General features: G+C 45.7%; 1 protein-coding gene across 8 annotated transcripts in view; it reads right to left on the bottom strand.

The window, feature by feature from the left end:
- The window catches only part of ncor1 (nuclear receptor corepressor 1), a 76749-nt gene that overhangs the window by 31180 nt on the left and 24324 nt on the right, over positions 1 to 21245 (bottom strand). For 7 of the 8 annotated variants that reach the window (XM_036525526.1, XM_036525525.1, XM_036525528.1 and 4 more), the window contains exons 9-17: positions 20909 to 20975; positions 19183 to 19355; positions 16946 to 17036; positions 15859 to 16037; positions 13989 to 14043; positions 13041 to 13139; positions 2931 to 3064; positions 1695 to 1885; positions 1047 to 1151 (exon numbers count right to left, since the gene is read on the bottom strand). In XM_036525526.1, coding sequence (XP_036381419.1) covers positions 1047 to 1151; positions 1695 to 1885; positions 2931 to 3064; positions 13041 to 13139; positions 13989 to 14043; positions 15859 to 16037; positions 16946 to 17036; positions 19183 to 19355; positions 20909 to 20975 — 1094 coding nt within the window. Of the gene's footprint in view, positions 1 to 1046; positions 1152 to 1694; positions 1886 to 2930; positions 3065 to 8793; positions 9004 to 13040; positions 13140 to 13988; positions 14044 to 15858; positions 16038 to 16945; positions 17037 to 19182; positions 19356 to 20908; positions 20976 to 21245 lie in introns of those variants that run through there. The other variant, XM_036525531.1, reaches the window with a different exon arrangement.

The following is a 21245-nucleotide window of genomic DNA, read 5'->3' as shown; positions in this document are numbered from 1 at the left end:
TCTCAGCTGCAGTCACAACAAGCCAGCCATCACCCTGCCCATAGAGACCGAGCCAGCGGTCGTGGAGAGACGCCACCACGTCAAATCACTCAACCAGAGGGGCAACCAGTGAGTCTGCATGCGCAAAAGCAAAACAACTCAGCCACCCCATGATTATACATCTTGTAATGGTCGACTACCACAAACATCATTTCATTTCAATATGTATCAAATATAGGTATGCGGACGGGCCGTTTTTCATTTTCCGAAACAGCTGTTACTGTATATTCATCGCTTGACGACCCACGGAACAAGCAGAAACACAAGCACGAACCAACATGCACCCCCTAGTAGTCCTGGGAACACTGCCTTCCCTGCTTGCAAAACGTAAGGAGGGATCCATGACCACGGGACTGCGTGGGGAAGATCTGGCACTGTAACACATGAACCTTCTACAGCTGCTGGTAGCTTCCCAAAAGGGGGAGGAAGAAAAGAAAAATCCAAACGGGCCAAAAAACAATCAACTGAACTTGCGCTCGAACGGAAGAGAGACAAAGGGGCCAAGAACAACCAAACAAAGGGCAATAATTAGTCCTGACCGACATTGTGCGCCTTTTCCAAAATCCTCTATTACCCTGCTTTGCTCTGCTTAATCATCACAGAGATTTCAATTACTTCTGAGGCAACGTTTTCAAAATGAAACTCCATTCACTTCCTTCTTAGCTCTGCTGCCCCCAAAAATCCCAACTGCTAACACACTGCTGAGGACACAATGTGCCACTGTGTGACGTGACATCGCCTGGGTCTGTTTTATCCCGTGGCAGTTAATTGCAATCTACCCAGAGCTCCGTCAGTGTCATCCTTAAGCCTGATTATGCCAGGGTCCTATGTCTTGGAGCAGGAAGCAGCCTGAGCAATCGCGAGGTCCAGTCCAGGACATCTTGGCTTTCCCCCACACAGGAAATGCACCGGATAAAGTCAACGTAGCCCCGTTTGCTAGATTAACGGCATTGGTGTCCCGAAAAGAATCTCGCTAAGAATTTCTACAAGTGGCAGGCACCCCTTACCTCTGTTTGCCTGGACATCCATAGCTACTGAGGCAGCCTTAGACTGGTCCCGTACGCTCTTCTGGGCCAGCTCCGGTTTGGGTGGCTGAGTAGGCTCTGGCAGCACTGGAACAAGAACATGCCAAGGAGGTTACAGAAAATCAATCAACCAATAAAAAAAAACAACAAAAAGGAAAAGGCCCACTTGTGATAGAACACCTTGATAAAGCAAAAGCTTGGCAACACAGGGCACCTGACAGCTGTCCAGTATTTAACAAGGAAGGATGCTGGAGGCTTCCAGCAGATAATCTCTTTCCAAGGCAGAAAAAAAATTGTAATACCATGAAAGTGATGTGACCATGGAGACAGAGACTCATGTTTGGTGTGTGTGTGTGTGTGTGTAAGTGTGTATGTGTGTGAGTGTTGGGGGTGGTTCAAAAACCAAGGACGTCTGAACCCGGCATAAACAACAAAAATCTGCCTTTCATCATGCCATTGCAGAAAGCATCTCCTCAGCCAACGGCTCAGACCCATGACACACGGAGAAGCCAAGCACAGGACAGAGAGATGACTGCCTGCCTCATTCACAGCTAGGTGCAATGTACCAGGACACGGCACAACAAGGCTGCACGCGGATGCAGGCGGAGCGCGGGAGTCCTCGCCCCTCACCTGGCTCGGGAGGGGGCGGCGGGGGCTCCTCGGCCGCCACGGACGCCGCCTCGTTGGCCATGGAGCGGGTGGTGATCCTGCCCTTGCGCCGGCCCTGGCTGTTGGCCGTCTTCCTGCCGCGCGGGGTGCTCTGCTCCTTCCCGTCCTCGTCCTCCCCGCCGTCGCACTTCTCTTTGTCTTTGCCGATGTCCCTTGACATTTGGGGAGGAGGTAAATGTTTACTGTGGGCTACGGCCTTCGCCGAAGCCTCAGCACTTACCAAACACAATGGGGGCTCCCCTTTCGCCGGGGATTGTTTATAGCGATGCAGCATGAGCGAGTTTCAAGCTCAAAGCAAACAGCCCAAACCCTACACCTTTGTTTGCTGCTAACTAACCTTTATCAAAAGCCACATCAAACGGACATAATGTGAACAATTGTTACAGCTATAAATAATGTCTGACCTTCCTAGATAGTAGTTCACACATGAACATGAAAATCAGCAAGCAGGATTAACTAGCTAAAGAGCCTGCAATATACTTGAATATAAAACAGACAGGTAGTAGTGTTACACACCACAGGTGGCGTCTCATGCATCCGGACACTACAAGCAGCACTATGCTGTTTTAGCCTAGAGATTAGCACTACAGATTCATTGAAATGGTTAGTTACCATCATACAGATCCACTTTTTATAAATCTGGTATTTACCTATTAGATACACAGCCCTACCTACAAAGTATGTTCAAAACATGAAATGTAAGGTGGCAGTCCATTTAAAAGCTCATACAGGCAGTAGCACTGACTTCACAGCAGTAGGCTCTGAACTGCCTGAGAGTTAGCCATGAAAATCTGTCGTCTTCTGATCACATGCCAAAGAAAATATGCAAAGATTTACAAAAAGCATGCCTTTTCAGTGAAAAATGTTAAAGAATGGTTTAAAGATAAAGCAACGTTACCCAGAAATACAGTGAGTATCAACTGCAGAGATCTGCTTGGACATCTCTCTCGCTCACAAACACACGCACACGCACACACGTACATGCATGCGCACACACACACACACGCACGCGCACACACGCACGCACGCACACACACGCACACACACGCACGCACACACACGCACACACACGCATGCACACACACACACACACACGCACGCACACGCACGCACGCACGCACGCACACACACGCACGCACGCACGCACACGCACGCACACGCAAAAAAAAAGCAAACAATTACAGAATTTACACTCACTTGGATTCCTCTTTTTCATCTTTTTCCTCCTCTTCCCTCTTCTCCTCGTCCTCTTTTTTCTCTGATTTCTCCGATTTGTCCTCTTCGGTCTTGTCGTCAGATTTCTCTTCTTGTGAGGGACGTGTTATCTGTTGCTAAAACAGAACAGCTTTTTGTTAGACTTTACAAAGGGAAAACATTTAACATCAGAGTACAAGTAACTACTCCAAGAATGAAGCTGCTAATTTGTTTTAATGTGAAACAATGCATCTTGGTATTATAAATAAGAATCATGTCTCTGTATTTGACATCATTAACAAGTACTGCCACATGACCCATACCCACAAGGCCACGAAAAACCTGTATTGCCGTGATTTGCAGTTTTATTGAATGTTGAATGTGTCTGAATTCCTGTAGTGACCTACAGCTACATTTGTACACTTCTTAAGTTCAGTAAGTTCTTTTAGCTTTTAATACAGACCGTTAATTAGTTTCATTTCAATTTTCAACTAATTTGCAAGTCAAAGCAGAAAAAGGTGTTGTGTGCTCAAACAGGAAAAAGGTGTTATGTGCACATACCAATATAGGATGCTACTGCTGCTCCAATGAACTAGCTGCAACAGAAGTTCACCTCATTTCTTCATTTAGCACTTTTCCTAACTTTTCTCTGGCAATTAAAGTGATCAGATTAATTCCCAGCCTCCTTCTGATCCCATGCTTACACAGTTGTTAAGGCGGGAAGTGTACCAGACTAAAATGACCAACAGCAGACATAATAAAAAAATCAATGAGCAGCAGAGATATACACTGCTTTACCGCTGGAGAGCATGAGGTGTGACTACAATAAAGAGGCATACAGATCATTACGGGGCAAAGTGCGTCACTGACGATACAGAATGCTGTAAAACAGGCCTGCGAGGAACATTCTGATCGGTGATAACTGACACTGTAGATCATGAAACGGCACACTTAACACCTCTCGCTTCCTTCCTGTGCGAGGCATGCAGCTCTCTCTTTGTGCTACGCAACAGAATTCGCCCTCTCAAGTCACGTTTCATAACACATCCTCCCAGCTGCAGGTACTCACAACAGCAATTTTATCCCAGCTCATGCCTTGACTTGATGAAGACATTTACTCCAGTTATGCTTTACTACCTATTGTGGCTCACTGACACGTCTGCAAGATTCCGTTTCATGCGGCCCTGTTGTCCTCTCGTAAAATATATGTCTTATGCCTATCTTTGGAATATGTGCTCCTCACGAGCTGCGACCTTAGACTAGGCAGTCATAAAGGAAGATGAAGTGGTTTCCAGTAGATAATGACTGGCCCATTCACCACACATCAGGTTAAAATACTGAAGTAAAATTAAGCAGTAACAACTACTCAGACAGTTTTTCTTGCATTTCCAACAACAGCATTCAAAAACACAGAGCTTTTACATTTTAAAGCCCTGATTTGCAAGAGAACAATTTTGTTTTTCACCGATGAGATCTGCTTCCTTCCTTCAAAGCAGGCTTAAAAAAATTTTAAAACATGATAAAGAATTCTTCCCTCCAAAAAAAAAAAAGAGGCACTTCTAATTGCCTGAGTTTATGTATCAGAAAACAAGCCTGTCATTTAATACCACATCAATGTGCTCTCTCCTTTGATGTATGCTTCACTGTTTGCACAGCTAAGTGATCTTCACATTGTTTTCACCCCAGAAAAAATGCTCTTGTGTACAGCTAAGTTAACACACCATATATACACCCCCATATATACCACATCATACTGCAGTACAACATATGGAACAGGGTCTGGGTTACACTGAACGAGCCAGCATCTAGTTCAGGAGCTATTCAGAGCCAAGTTCATATTCAAAGTGTCAGAAATAACTAGCTAATGGAAAAAGCCCCCAGAAGAGCAGGAGTGAAAACCCTGAGCGCATGGGGGGGGCAAACACACAGGGGTTGTCAGTGGAGTCTGCATTATCTTCTGATATCCACCCACAGCCTTCTCAATCTTTTATCAGCGTAGGGTTTTTTCTTCCTGTCCTGGGATTGCTCTCTATCTGCGCTGAACTGCACCTACTGAAGCCAGGAGAGGCGTGAGGGAGCTGGTGACCATCTGCGAAAAACCTGTGCAGGTTTTCAAATCAAGCCCAGGAAGACGCACAGCTGGGACATTTCCATTTTCCACTCCCCCCCCCCCCCCCCCCCCCCCCCCCCCCCCCCCCCCAAGTGCTTTAAAAGGAAAATAAGGAAAGACGCAACGAGTTATGAGAAAACTATTTTTTCAAAGACAGAGCGTGAGCAAGAGTGAGAGAGAGAGTGAGAGAGAAAGAGAGAGAGAGAAATTTATCATCATCACTGCAGAGGCTCTGTGGACGGGAGCTGATGCATAGAGTCGGGTCGGAACACGCCTGGCCACGCCAAGTCAAACATCCCATGCTGTTACCAGATGGGACCGAGGAATGCGCAAACCCGGCCGTGAGACAGAGACGCAGGGAGGGAGAGAGCGAGCGAAAGAGAGGGGGAGAGGGAGAGGATGTGGGGCAAGGTCCTGCCAGAGCCCACACCCCCACCCCACCCCCCCCCCAACCCCACATCGTCCCTGCATCTCCACAAACCCACTCTCTGATTATGAAGTACCGTTTCCGCACAAACAGAGCCCCGTCTGGGGCTGCTGCCCACAGCCAGGCGCCCCTTTAAAAAAACCGCCTTGTTGATGTGTTTTTCCACCACAGACGTTCTTCCCTACTTGCATCAACACAAGCGGAGCCCTTCAGGAACCAGCTATGCCTGTATTTATTCTGGAGTCCACTGACACAATGGTATACATCCCAAGCTTTGCTTCCAGTCCAGATGCTTGGGTTTCCAGCAGATGCCTGACCCCACGGCGCACCGCGCCTGTGTGGTGTGCCGGGCCTGTGCCAGGCTGTGGGAGCCTCAGGATGCAGAGGGGTTGCTGATTCACGGCTTTAACATTACATTACATTACTGTCATTTAGCAGACGCTCTTATTCAGAGTGATTTACATAAGGTAAGTACCTCGCCCAAGGGTACAGCAGCAGGGGAATTGAACCAGTAACCTTTTGGCTGTGAGCCCTGCTTCTCACCGCTATGCTACACTGCCACCCTGTTTTGCTGAGGTCCAGGGACATGGAAGCAGCAGCGGCACATGCGCAGAGCAGGGACATCAGGCCTGGCCTTCTGGCCTCACATCTGACAGGCCAGCATCTCAAGCTTCATGCCTGTGGATTACTGAGAAGTTAAATTCAGTTACACATGCCAGCTATCAGACAAACACCTTTGAAATAGCACAGCAAACTCTCTTCACGCCATTTCAGTTGGTAAGACACCAGAAACACCAAGAAATAAAAAATAATAAATAAACCCTAAAATGCATCTAGAGCAATTTGATGAGAAAATTAAACCTAGAGAATATGTTCTTTTGGAAATTCCAGGCATCTATGTACCAGCTACAGTCAGACTTGATACCAGCTTAGTGCACTCAATTTTCCCAGGTATTCATTTCCAAATACCAAGTCTGAAACTTCATTTCAGCTTCCATTTAGATGCACATACTAAGTGATGGCAGACTAAATATGTTTTTTTTCCCCCAGAAAAGCCCGTCAGTTCATATTAGCATCCACAAGTGAGCCCCCAAACTTTATGCTGCATCACACTGATCCATGGAGAGTTCTCTGAGGAGCACAGCTATTTCATACTTAATTCGGCAGCATCAAACTTAGAGATGCTGACACTTTCTGTTGATAAGGGATTGACAGGAAGGACTCACCCAACAGCAATGGAGAGCAAATAAGAGAAACATTAAAATCAGTACAGATGAGCATTTAGCATCCTCTCAATAAAATGCCATTAAACCGGGCAATAATGTTATCTACCGCTTTTATAAGGAAAAATGCCTTGGTGCAGTGTCGGCCCGGATATGTAATCCTACATTTCTGTCAGACAGGTCACTGCGTTCATGTAGCCCAAGTAAGTCGATTTTTTTTATGATTTATTGCACAAAGGGGCTCCAGATATGAACAAGGTAGGCAAAAAAAGAAAACCGTGAGCAGAGGAGTTCCAGGTAAACACTCAAATGGAAAACTTCAGCAAAGTGGCAGATTGATGTTTTGTGCAGCAGGTAATATCCTTTTAGACTGCAAGTGAAAAGTAATATGCGGCAAACTTCTTGAAAGCACTTTGCCTATTTGCAAGAGGGTTTTTTTTGTACAAACTTTCAGTGACAGTGAAAAAGCAAGTCGCTTTATCAACCTGCTGCCAGTTTTAATGCAAGCAGTTGCATTAAAGCAACTGCATTAGAGCAGTTAAGATGGGCCGGGGGAAATACCTTGGCCTTGCATCACTAAATGTGTTTTGAGTCTAATACCATCAGACTGCAGCAGCTCTGAAGGTGTTTTTTCCTGTGTCTATGAACTGATGAAGAGGTATTCTTTCTTCTAATCGACCTGACAATATTTCCACTAACAATCACGGCAGGGGTAGAATTTACCCACAAAATAATGCCAACTTCATCATCTTGCACCAATGCCATCAAGCTGCATTAAGTGTAGATTAATTCCATGAACGGACAGATTGTGTATGTAGCAGACAGTACTGCACTCAGACACAGAGCACAAAGGTGACTCCGGCTGTCTTTCCATCATTGCAGTAATGTGTTACCAGTGAACTGCATCATCAAGTGATTAGTTGCTATGATGCAACAGCACAGCTTTAGCACTGGGGCCTGTGAGGGCAATGGGATTGGCTCTGCTGGTCCACTATGACTGCCAATAGTTTTAAACCAAGGTCCACAGGAACTGTGCGCAACTGTGTGTTTTTAGAAGTAACAAAAAACAGCAAAAAAATGATTAATACAAAGAATGAATAGAGGCAACGGTGTCATACAGGATGTTTTTGATGCACCAGATATACATCCACATAAGCAGCCACTTAAGGTCTCTGTTCCAAAACAGTCCTTAACCTCCACACAAGTTTGTAAATGGCCCAAATTCTGCTTTGGCTTCCTGCATGAATTTTTGTCTGTCTCAGACAAACAGAGGTTAGCTTTACACTTCGGTACACTGCTTCCTTATTCGTCCTTTAAGACTTCACACTTCCAGCACAGACATGCCACTCGGGCATCAGTAACTACAGCTGAAAAGGACATGTCCCTCTCACCTTCAAAGGACACAGTGTCTGTGTGCGGATGTCACACAGGAAAAACATGTCAGGCACACCGCTCATCTCGTGTCATTTAGACTCAAAACATTTGTCACCTGTTCACCTAGCCACCTTCTCAGCTACTGTACAAACTTCATGTTTATAATATACTGTACAGTATCTCCAAAACAAAAGCAGGAAAAAGTCTCTGAATAGAAGATAAAGGGGCATAAACATGTACAACAATTGCTGGCACTTCATCGTTCACAGCAACGTGCCTGTTTCCACACTTTGACTTGTACATGAAAACACACACAAACCTCATTTCAAAAACCACATGTCCACCTCACACAACAGGATACATGCTGCGAATCTGCTTATTCTGAACGACCTCCAGGTGCAACAGACTCAAAGGGTTAACAATCTAGGAGAGGCAAAAGAGAGCCGAGCCCTGAAATGTAGCCGTGAAACGTAGCTCACATCTTACAGTTAAGAGTAACCTGCAGCTATCCCTGCCTCCCTGTGCTAAGTTCTAACCCAGAGGCTCAAGTTGTGGATTTGCAGACGTGCATGGAGAGAGTTAAGTGGAAAAAACTGCGAGCTGCTCTGGCTCTTTCCTTCAGGATATCACGGAAACAGAGACAGCGAGGAAGAGAGAGAGACACACACAGACAGAGAGGAGAAAGTTACTGACAAAATGTAGATAGGCTCCAGTTTTCAGCTACCGACATACCTGCAAGCTCATCTGCTGGGCTAAAAAGCACTTTGCCCCTGACCAGCCCCCCAGACTATCCGCAGCGGGTGTCAGGCTTGAACCCGAGGCACGGCTGCAGCCTAGAGGAAAGCACCATGGCGGAGCTCCTTAGAATGGCTGCCTGGCCCTGCACCGCGCATATTCCAGGAAACTGTGTCATCGGGCCGCTTAAGCTGCCTGAAGAATCGCCCATCTCACATGCACGCTCTAATCTATCCGGGGTCACTCAAGGTAATCCTTGCCGAGCGCTCCCTTTGATTGGCATTCGCAGCAGCACAGCAAGTTTTTGGTCTTGTCAGATCGCTGGGACGTACCACTCGGCCTTAACCGAGAGGGGTGTCCAGCTCCGGTACAGGATAAAAAAAAAAAAAAAAAAAGAAAAAGAAAAAAGGGAAAAAAAAAAACCTCAGAAGGAAAACAAAAACAAACAGGGTCCGGCGGCTCGGAACTGGCGCGCCGATTTTCTGTACTCATCTTCCATTAGCCCGCATTCTGCTTCCACCCTCTCTCGTTCTCAGGCTTTTTCTCCCTCTCGCTCACAGCAGTGTCTGCTAGCTCTAGCAGCCCCTTGGGAATTTCTACAAGTACAAAGCCTAGCCTGCCGTCTCTTTTGAAAACCACAGTGTCAGTGCTGAGCTGTGTTCGCCAAGCAGGAACGTCCTATGATTATTTTTATTTCCCATACTCTGACTGCTTTGAAAAAAAAAACGAAAAAAAAAAAAACTTGTATCGTGTAAATGTATTTGTTCTCCATAGCAATTGCTGCCACTCCATACCCTTTCACCTTCTTGGCACAGATGTAGATGTAAACAACTCTCAAATTAAAAGGTCAGTTTCTTAAGGTCGGTTTCAGAGTACTTGGCAGGTTCATCAAACTATTTCTGCCCAGTCACACGATCCTAATCAGCCAGGAGTTTACAGTCATTTCTACAGACGTTGATAAGAAGAAAAAAGAAGTGCAATTTTTTTTTCAATGCAAACTGCTGTGTGAGCACAGATGCAGTGAAATTCTTCTCACTGTTCTGACAAGGTGTGCATCAACAATGAGAAAATTTCTCACAATCTTACTATTTCAGGCTACATGTGTCATTCTGGCCAAAAATAAACTCTTTCCTCTTCTCTGGCTCGGACAGAACAGTTTCTGTATCTGAAATACACCAAGATAATCCAGGTCAGATGGAGCTGCTTTATTTATTTAATTATTTTTGTGTAACGATAAAGATAGCAACACTATTTACGGTCTGTTGCTCCTCTCCAACAACTGGACAAATGTTAATAACGCACACAAACCAGAAACGCAGGAGCTGTATTTCGAGTAGCGTGGCTTGGGACACAGAGGAGGAGCCGGCCCTTGGGGGCTGTTGTCTACTGTACCACTCGAGCAGACTTCACGCCATTCAAACCGGGTGCCTTGCAGCACATAGTCAAACGGTTCTATAATGAGAATTGATTTTGAACAGTGAGGGGGGAAGTGAGGGGGGTGGGGCTTCCTACTGTACGTGGCAGATTGCGTTTCCCCGACCCCCAGCTCTGGCGCCCTGCCAGGCCATCACTCACGCTCGGTGCTGATCGCCACTGCGGGGTGACACCAGCGTCGGAGCGTCGGCGGCTCCCCGGCTGAGGCCAGGTCACCCAGCCTGCGATCCCGGAGACCCTTCGGCTCCCATTTCACTCTGCCCCACCTGAACGGCCACGTGTTCCCGCAGGGGTGTTGAGGGGGGGAATGCTGTACCCTCCCACTCCGCTCTGGAAAAGGGGCTGTTTAGGCTACACACCCCTGCCAGAGATAAGCTTTTGGCAGTGGGGGGGGAGAGCCCCAAGGTTAAGCGGAAATGTCGCAACACAAATACTACTGAAAGACGAGGCAGAGCAGGGACACCGTGACACCACCACATCCTGAGCTTAACTTACCCTCGTCCGCATCTGCCTGGGCCTTCCAAAGAGGCACTGATTCATCCGGCCTCCGCAAATCCACACGTGCACAGAAAACATTCTGCACAAGTGCCTGAGGCATTAAAGAGGTGCAAAACCTTGCCGCAGATGGACAAGCCCAACGCCTTTCAATGCAGATGTAAAAATGTCTGAATCCGCACAACTCCGTGAGAAACCTCTTCACAGCATCTGGTTGAGGCAGACAGACTTATGTACATTTCACAAGCAGGCAACAGAAGCAAATGAGTGGTAAAACGACAGGGTAGAAAGGAGGGGGGTTCCAAAAAGACCAGGTGAACAACATGGTGGTTAGACCGCATTCAAGGAAACAAACAGCCTGGATAATTTACCTGATGTCCAAAGTGAGAAAAACAACCTCAGCTGTTAGGAAGAATGTTCCCTCCCCTCTCTCAAGCAAGACATTTTTGTTTGTATGGGGTGGAGGGGGACAGACAAAAACAAAAACCTAAGAAGAACATTTGTTCTTCTGGTGAATCCTAAGGTGGATCCCCCTGCCCTGTTATTATAGCCCTCTTACTTGGCTGTGGATTACACAAAAACATTATGGCAACCACTCAAAGCGACTCCTTCAAGACCTCGCCCAGTTCCTCCAGTCGAACTTCAAGGGAGCTTTCCTGCAGGGCAGATTGCTGATTACATGTCCTGTTTCCTCGCGCAGACACACACACACACACACACACAGGACGGGAAGCTACTGTGCCCCCCGCAGCTATGACACTATGCCCCTCCCCTTTGCTCACTTCCAACTGGTTGACAAGCAGATCCTAAAGGTTAGCTCCCTCTAGAGCTCCCTGCAGAAAGCAAGAAAACTACACACATCATGAGCCTGGCAGCTCAAAATTCTCAATGAAAGACATCATACCACTTAGGAGCACTGCCTCCTTTCGTTGGGGTATGGACTTGTCCACACCAAGTGATCCTACACAACAAGCCTTAGACGTCTGGAATAAGCCTCTTGCTGCTTGGACAGCACCTTATCTGAAGAGTGGTCAGGAGTGGTTACACGGAAATGCGGCTGCGCGATGACAAAGCTGTCCCGCGGGACTCACGGGCATCGTTAAGAACAGAGGCGAATCGCTGCCGAAAAGCAAGGTAGCCGCTATCTGCTTCCATCTTCAGTATCTAGACGGTGACAGAGTCCAGACCACAAGCAGCTGAGGAACGCGCGGCTTAAAGGCCCGCCGCTGCCTCTCGGCGTATTTCATTAACGCGAGGCACACGCACGAGGCTCTGGGAACGCTCGGGAGAGCCTCAGAGTTCCTCTGGCACACAGCAGCGCCGAGCCTATGAGCATGGCAACCAGATAAAACGATTCCTAGAACTTCTGCTGTGGTGCTTTTCCAGTTGTCCATAAATCAGTCTCCGCTCCGGTCTGTTTCTTATTTACACAGAAAGCCGCGACTCCACTCCCTACTGTAACCCACTCTCCTCTCCATAGAGCCCTCGTATGCTGAGAGCCGAGGCTTCTCTAACAAGAATCAACCAAGATTGCTTTGTACACTAGAGGGCCCTTCAAGACTGTAACAGTGTTCTGCCTGCAGGACGGCGGCACATTAATGTGGCATCAGAAAAATCCCATCAGCACAGAAGACCAATGTGATGTAAAGGGCAATAATAGTCTTTTTTTTTTTTTTCTTTAAACGAACAATAGTTTCCCCCCATAACCATTCCAAAATGTATGCTTATTTGCAGATGGAAATGAATTCTAAATTTCATGAAAGAAGAAATTATTTAAGTATGCATGCAAGTGAAAGCAATTTGTCATTAACGACTGCAGCCTGGATTCATTCATTTGTCCTGCGCTTTCACTGACAGATCAAAGAGCAAGCAAATGTCACGCTTTTTAATACTATCTTTTTTTTTATTTTAATTAATTTAGGTAATTTCTGAACTTGTAAAACTCTTAAGTAAAACTCCAAGTAAAAATTAAGATAAAATGGACAAAATGCTTTGCACGGCCACAAGCACATCTGACCGTGTTTTGTCACGTGTGTAATTATACAGACATTTGGTAAGCCGCAGAATGAGACGGACCTTACTCTGTAAATCTACAGATTTTTGACATTTATAGGCATTGTTTTAAATGTGCACAGTATTTGAAGGCTGTAAAACAAAGCTAAATTAATTTCTTTGTACATACCATATAACACTAATCCATGCCAAGAAGGAAAAGCATTGTAGTCAGAATACTGCAGGATTTCATCTTGGTCAAGGAGGTCAAATCTCTTATAATAATAGTTCTCTTCCTGCGGACCCAGGCAACGTACACTCACCTGGTTTCTTCCCCTCCGTCTGCCATAGCGTCTCACAAGAGTCTTATAGTTTTGATTCTTCTTTGTCAAGTAGTAGTACAGGACACAGTCAGAGACGCACTGCGGGGAGAGAGGAGGCATTACAGATGATCAAACCAATGACTGAAAAAACTTGCGTTATATTGCATAGCTATTTTTAGCGCAATAACCACTATCCCTAGTATGTGGCGTTAGGTTTCTTCCCGTATTTTCTCCCTTTAGTCATACCTGATGCGGGAGCACACCTCCAGTTTTCCGAGGCCAAGTGAAATGCTCCTGAGGGGAAAAAATGCCACTCGCATCTATTCAGTGTTGCTATCACAGCAACAGCACTATGCTGCTTCCATGTGGTAGAGAGAAATGTACGGCTACAAAGATAAAGACCGAAAACATATGCTGTGTGTTCTTCAAAGCTAACAGGTAAGTTAACCAACATGTAGATACAAGTGATATTTTTCTGTCCCAGAAGCATTTCACTGAACTTTGGAGGTGTGCTCCCACATCAGGTATGACTAAAGGGGAAAAAAATACGGGAAGAAACCTAACGCCACATACCGGGGATAGCCGTTATTGCACTAAAAATAGCTATGCGATATATTGCGACGGCTATATCGCCCAGCCTTAACTGACACCTTGTAAAGCTTTTTAAAACCTCAACATTGCCTCAGTCAATTCACAAGTAGGCCATAAAGGTTTAGAGACTGATCTGAATTTACAAGCTTGTCTCTTGCGGCTGGGGAGAGACACAATTCTCTCTGTTCTCTCCAGTTATAATTAGTCTTTAAAACAGCCAAGAGAAAAGACTGAACTCACCTGCAGTCTCTGTGCTTTTGAGCTGCCATTTCATTGTTCTAAATATTGACTAAACAATTTATGAGCAAAGCCCCCCCCCCCATGCATTCAGAAGCAGTAGAGTAGACTTGGACTTACCTTTCTTTCTAAATATGAGGCGATGAGGCCAAAGTTTTTCGGATGCTGCACAAACCTGTGTGCAAGAAAACAGAAATTCAGCAAAGGAATCGTGGATCAGGTGCGTGGAATGAATACTCTCGCGTGGAGGGAATACATGGTGAGGAGGTGGATGAGGAGCATCCATTTCTAAAGCACTGACATCCATCTTGTTTCCAGCATGCACAGGAGACCCTGTTCCAGGCTGCTGCTGCATACACGCATTGTATTGTTTTTCCACATTCAAAACTGTATCAGCTGGGCATTTCAACTATTCTGGAAAATATTAATTTTTACAAAAAATATTTAGTATGACTCAAGCCATATTTAATTAATTAATTTAATTTTAATGATTAATGGAATAAACAAAAATAGGAACACAGTGACCGTCATATTCACACAAGTTTAAAGTGAGTTTTTGTTAGCAGCACACTTACACATTGCTACAGCATTGCTAAACATCCTGTTAATGTAATGAACCTGTGTGACCTAATGACCAATTGCTGGTGGAAAGACTTTTGGAGCTGACAAAACTAGTGTGTAGCGAAGGGCGAGAGCAGTCACCCCACCCGGCCTCGAACCCAGGTCTACAGGGTACCAAACATGCGACTTTGACCGCGACGCCAAAGAGCCAGGCTCGTTGGTATGGCAGTCAGAGCGCATACTCAACCGTAGTGATGGCACTCCGTCACACTGCCCTCCCCTTCAGGAAGCGCGCCCATGCGCTTCACACACCATGGCGTCCCTCGCGCATTCTCCTGCCATACTTCTCCCATCCCAGGATGCCCCACTCACTGGTGCTTCACCCATCTCTGGGGTCCCTCACACACCGGGGTCAACCGAACCTGGGGGTCCCTCATACGGCTCACACACTGGGCACGCCTCCGATGGCCTCGCGGCAAGCCATCCCACTTCTAACACCATTTGTAGCGAAGGGCAAGAGCAGTCACCCCACGCGGCCTCAAACCCAGATCTACAGGGTACCAAACATGCAACTTTGACTGCGATGCCAAAGAGCCAAGTTGCATGGTTGGTACCCCCTAGACCCGGGTTCAAGGCCGAGTGGGGTGACTGCTCTCGCCCTTCGCTACATAGTGAGTACAGGAATCTGCAAATTCATATTTCCACACATGAACGTCATGACCAGTATCACAGGAGAAGAGAGTACTATGCTACCAGGTGGTAGGCAAGCACAGGGGTGTGCATGAGTATGCATGCATGTGTGTGTGCATGTGCTGAGCACTAGGACAATATTTTTCACTGTTCTCCAGTCACTATAAAAAACATTGGCCTGAATATAGCAAAAGGCAAAAGCAAAACTCAGTTTTTAAGATGCTAACTGACATCATGCTGGACTTCACTCAGATGTGCAACTATTTAAGATTAAGACACTTCTTTCTGCACTGCTGTTAGAAAGAAAGTAAACTGAGAAAATACATTTTCTCAGGGGAAGTAAAATAGTGGGGAACTTAAATGCAGAAGAATGCATTCTGCCAATGAGCATTTCCAAGTACATTATGTCTGTTCACAGATCAACCAAACTCCTCCAAGGACTCTTCACAATCTAGGTCTTTTGTGGAGACGGCTTTCTGCCTCCGTACAATTTGGATGGGGAATGAAGCCTGTTTCACCATGATTTTATGCTGTCAATTTTTTAAACATATTTGCATAACAAATTCCATTATTACAAATGAAACTTCTCACTTAAGGTGGATCCCAAACTTCTGCTTTGATACAATTCACCATAAATTTCACCAGACATCACGGGTAAGCTAACCTCAAAGTCCCAACACCCTCGAGATAAACCGCTGTCAGACGTGGCCAAAACTGTTCTCCCCATGATGACACTCACTTCTCCTTGAAGATCTCCTTCTCATGCTCGGTCCACACGTTCATGAACTGCCGGGCCTTGTAGACCTTCATGGGGTCGTCCATTAGGCCGTTCATGTTGATGAACTTCACCCGCCGCTGCTCCGAGTCATACATCATGGGAGGAATGACTGAGAGCTGACGCATCTGCTTCTCGTTGTTCTGAGGGGTGGATGGGGGTCACAATTTTTTTCAAGCATTAATGAACTTTAAAGACATCTTCTCCAACCTCTTCCTTAGCACGAGGAATGCTTGTAAAATGGTATTCAACCTCAGACCAACTCTAGGCAAAAAAAAAAAATATATATATATATATGATTTGATGCAGAGGCAGCTGTGAGTGAGTCCATTCAAGATTTTTTGTTGTGACATTCTACTTTCACGGCAGGGAGTGGACTCCAGCTTTCATGAAAGAGAGTTATTTGTACATATATGGTGTGGCTGTGAAAAAGGACATGTCTACAAAGGGTTAATCAGAACCCTAATAACATAAGTCATAAGTGTACCTAAATGGGAGGATATACATCAGTTCATTGGCTGATGCTTTTCTGTCTTGTTATCTCTCATTAGTCTCTTGCTAAGATTTACCAAACTGTGGCCAGCTTCTAGGAAATGCAACAAACCAAAAAATACATACGCATTATGGTGCACCATCACTGCACAACTCATCATGAGATGATGATGGAAGTAGAAACACAAACTAATGCAGCTGGGGGGAGCCATGTTTATTCCTGTTGCAAAATTACTTCAGCTCAAGTTACATGATATAGTTAGCAAGCTATAATACTGCTCCAGATTTAGTCAGTCTTTTTTGCACTGCACAGCTGGTAAAATTAGCTACTGGGTTAAAGCGAGGCAGCTAGGTAATGTAAGGAGGAGGGGAAAAAGGTTGTGGTTGACTGAATTTGCCCACAGTATCACTGCTCGGTGATATGTCATTGTAATGATTAGCCACAAAACTGCAAATATGACACTGTACCGCAATTTATGGTTAAATGACATTATATAACCCCCGAAGAGGCCAAACATGCCTATCTATACAAAACCGTGAAAGTGAAAGAAACACTCACCTCCTGTTCGGAGAGGCCATCTATAATTTCGGAAATCTCGTGCTCGCTCCTCGCAATGGTAGCTGAGAGGCCCGTTCCCCGCTGGCCAACCCTTGGAAATAGAAAGAAAGCGATGTGAAAAAGGGCCCCCCCCCCAGACAGTGAATTGCAGGTTCAAGCCTGACAATTTAAAGTGAATTACCACTCAAATCTACAGGCGCGCTTTCATAAACGAGAGAACCCACTCTCAAAATGAGGGTTAAGCTTTCAAAAGATTAGCCAACAAGAAAGAGACTCTCTGCCCCTTTGTCCCGGGGTTATCTAAGGCCTGCAGAAAATAAAAACAAAGCCTTCCCTATAATTTCATTTTCAACCTGACCTGAAACACCCTTTGAAGCTAACTTGGCAGCTATGCCTGTGCATTAGTTCCTAACCTCTGATTACGTTTAATCCACTTTGGCAGAAAATAAATATCTTGATGTGACAGCATGAAATATTCAAGTGAGAAGGGCTCATGGTACCGCATTATGCTCACGCACACAACTAAACTCAGTGAGACATCAGCAGCTGCACTCAACCCCAACTGCGCTGAATACTGAACTGGAAATTAGAATGACCCTGTGTTGCGTCACCAGATCGTTTAATATGAGTGCAAGGTTTTTGCCATCGAATTGCATGACCCTCCATGGATCGGTAGTGGCCTGGCCATCACCCTTACCCTGAAAAACACCACAACACATCATGTTTTAATAATTGTGCCTTCCTGAGCAATTTTACATGGAGCAGGGGAAACGGTAGGTCAGCCAAATTTGTTCTTCCTGCACAAAGCCGAATTTAGAGCATTCTCCTCCTTCGCCTACTTTTTTTAAACAGGATAATCAGAAGGTTCCAATTTATACCGATTTTCCAAAGTCTTTGAACAATAGTTTGGAGGGTAACAAACATAGCTACTTCCGTGGTCTACATATTTTCATCGACGAGTTAGAAAGTCATTAATCACAGAGTAAATGGTGTAGAACAAAGTCAAGGCTATATTTATGCTTATCGAGCCTGTGTTGACTAATGATTTGGTGCTGCTTAGAATTTTTCCTCCTCCTCCACACAAACTTCTTTGCTTCTGTGCTTTCTTTTTCAGATGACACTTCAGATGACAGGGAGACTATCCTCCAGTCAGCACCTGTGTCCTGATGCACTCTAGGACTTGTGTGAAACAATGACAACTGGCACGTGTATGTATCAGAGGATCATTAGCCTAGCTTCATGCTCCCATGTGAGTGCACGGCTGTTATGGTGGGACAAGCCTAATGTACAGTTTGCAGTTACAAAAACTAGGTGAAAAATGGGGGAAATGCAAAAAAATAAAGCAGTAAATCAATAAAATATATATATATTTTTAAAAAGTTCTTGTGATGTTTTATATGTACCCTTTCAAATGTTACAAAAAAAAAAAAAAACATTCATAATGCAACGGTAATTACAGAAGTAGAAAAAAGGCCAAATATTTGAGCACTGATGAAAAGACAGCCAAATGCAAAAGTCTAGAAAAGTGTTCAGGACAGCTGCACACCCAACACACCTCAAAGGAGGAAACAGAAGTCACACACAATTCAACAGCTACCCCTCACTGTGCTGTCTGGCGGTTTCTAAACACAGCCCCGTCTGCAGCCCAATTTGGGACTTCGAGGAAACCCCTGTGTCGCAATACCAGGAATATTCTGGGTATGGACTCTGACCCTCTCCATGGTGTTTGGAGAATCCCGCTGTCTGACTGGCTGACCTGCACATGTCTCGGCCTCGGCTTTCAGACTGGAGTTTCCACAGTTAAATGCCACCTAAAGCTGAGATCATTTGCCACACCAACACATCGCACGGGGGGCATGATCAAATGTGCAGGTCGGCTTTATTTTCACAGTGAGTACTGTGCTGGGGGAGGGGGGACAGCATTCCTCATTCATAGCAGATGCTGCTTTTCTTTTCAACCCAGTTAAGTTGTTAACTAAACAACATTCATTTCAATCATACAATAAACACACCTGCCACTGTTACACCCTTGGTTTTATACCTTTGCTGACTGAAATAAAGCACATACAGTTCACATTCTGTTGCCTAGGAATGCAGCACAAGAAATGTGAATCGTGGTGTGTATAATTTAAGACACAGCATGATGTCTTTCAGGATGAAACTGCTTTCCGTTTGTGAACTTCTGTTCTGCTCTCTCTTTTTTTTTCCCCTCTGCTGGTCTGAGAGGCCCAGCTTACCTCTGGAAGCGCTCCTGCTGCTCGCGCTGCTTGCGGATTTCGGGGAATTGCCTCTCGTAGTACTCCCGAGTGCGGCTCTCCTTGGCCTTGCGCCGCGGGTTGTTCTCCATGCGCTCCACCTTCTTCTCCCAGGCCTCCATCAGCTGGTCGTAGCGCTGGCAGATCTTCTGCTCCTGATCAAAGGCCAGCAACTCCGCCCATTACTGTGTGTGTGTCGCCGCACATCCAAACTGCCCTGCTATACCCCCCCCCCCCCCACCCCCCAAACACACACACAAACGTACACACACACTCCCATACATCATCCCCAGATTACAAATATAAACCCAGGCGCACAGTTTCCCAGCCCCCTCATTGAGCATTCCTCTCCTCAGACAACAGTGAAAGAGACCCAAAAAAAAAAAAAAAAAACAGCATTTAACGACAAGAGGTCACACTGTCCCTAGAGAAAATGCCTGGACTTGGTGTCAGAGAAAGAATTAAGGCTACCTCACTAATTAGACGCTTCTGGAAATGATCAAATATACATATTTTTTACCTTTTGTTTCAACATGATTATGCCACAAGATTACTCATGGTGTGCAAAAGGAGCCCCCAGAATACTTAATGCAGCCTTAAATGTACACATCTTCAAGGACTGTGTTTGTGCAGGATTAACTATGCCATGTGACTGCCATCTTTGGTGAAAGTTGCCCAGTTATAGAAAGAGACGGCACTTTTTTATTTAAAAATATCTGTAAGAGTGGCGCAAGAGTTAAACACCTCGGTGTCCCTGCAGGGAGGACAATACCGCCTTGTTTCCACTTTACAGCGAGACAGAGCTGAACAATTCACCTTCCTCTTGGCAGGTGGCCACACTCACCCCGCCATTGTGCAAGTCCAAAGGTCTGTCTGTCTCTGGACGCAGCCAATGAAAGGTTGCATTCACCCGTTTCTAAACTATAGCATGCTGAAATAAAGCTGAAAACGCTACCACATGTGGCGGGTTGTAATATTTTTAGACGAGGGTTTACGGTGCACAGAAAACAAGCTGTGCACAGACGGCAAAGTACACTCTGTGCTCGGGGATTTTTGGAACCCCTCCGCTGCGATTTTCACCACGTCGAGCGGAGCGCGCGTCCCCTGCAGGCGCCCGCCACCCCCCAGGCCAAACTTCCGACACCCCGCTGCCAGCGACCACTGGACTGGCTAAAGGAGCACAGCTACGAGAGCGAGGGAACCTCAAGGCACGCCCGGAATGAGGATGCACCCTGCTGGTGTGGTGTGTTCACCAGACCGGCGTATGGATCTAGCGGCACGCCTCCCCGCGCTGGCTCCCTTAGCTTCAACCGTCTGATTGCTCTGGTCTCGCTTAATTACGGCCCATCCGTTCTCTTGGAAAAACAACATCAAGCTGACGACACGCAACTTCTGAACAGCAAAACAGTCAATCTTTCTGGTACACCCCTGTGTTAAAAATGAACTTGTGAGCAGTAGCAATATCTTTTCTGCAGCACTGTGGCTCATTATTTAGCTGGATTACACTCTGTGACTTGGTCAAAAGCCAGTGTTTCATATTAACAGGTTCTCAGTAATGGGACAGCAGCCTCACACTGGGGGGTGTGTGTGCGCACATTTGTGTATTTGCATTAGAGTGCCTGTACTATGTTCAAAGGGTACCCACAAGCTGACTTCTTAAAAACTCCAATGCATTAACAAACCTTCGGTAACATATAGATATACTTACCCTTTGTTTGCGAGCATGGTTTCTCCTCTTGAAAAACAGAATTAGCTTCTTTCTCATCACTTGATTGCTGAAATAGAATTCATGAAAATCATCAAAATGTGCTTCATTCACTAATGATTGAGGACATTCATTTCTCCTTCATGAAGCAATGACAGCTCATAAGATATTCAATAAATAAAATATCAGCCCTGCATAAGCTCCATACATCAACATCATTATCACACTTCTATATTCACTCCACTTTTGAAATACACGTAGATCACGGTTACGCACATTTGCAGAGGATACGAACAGTCCTTGTAGTCAAGATATCCGCATCACATTTTACTTCTGTCTT

This window comes from Megalops cyprinoides, chromosome 3 (genome assembly GCF_013368585.1).
Source record: "Megalops cyprinoides isolate fMegCyp1 chromosome 3, fMegCyp1.pri, whole genome shotgun sequence".
Classification (NCBI taxonomy): Eukaryota; Metazoa; Chordata; class Actinopteri; order Elopiformes; family Megalopidae; genus Megalops; species Megalops cyprinoides.
This window is presented reverse-complemented; position numbering and strand designations above follow the sequence as displayed.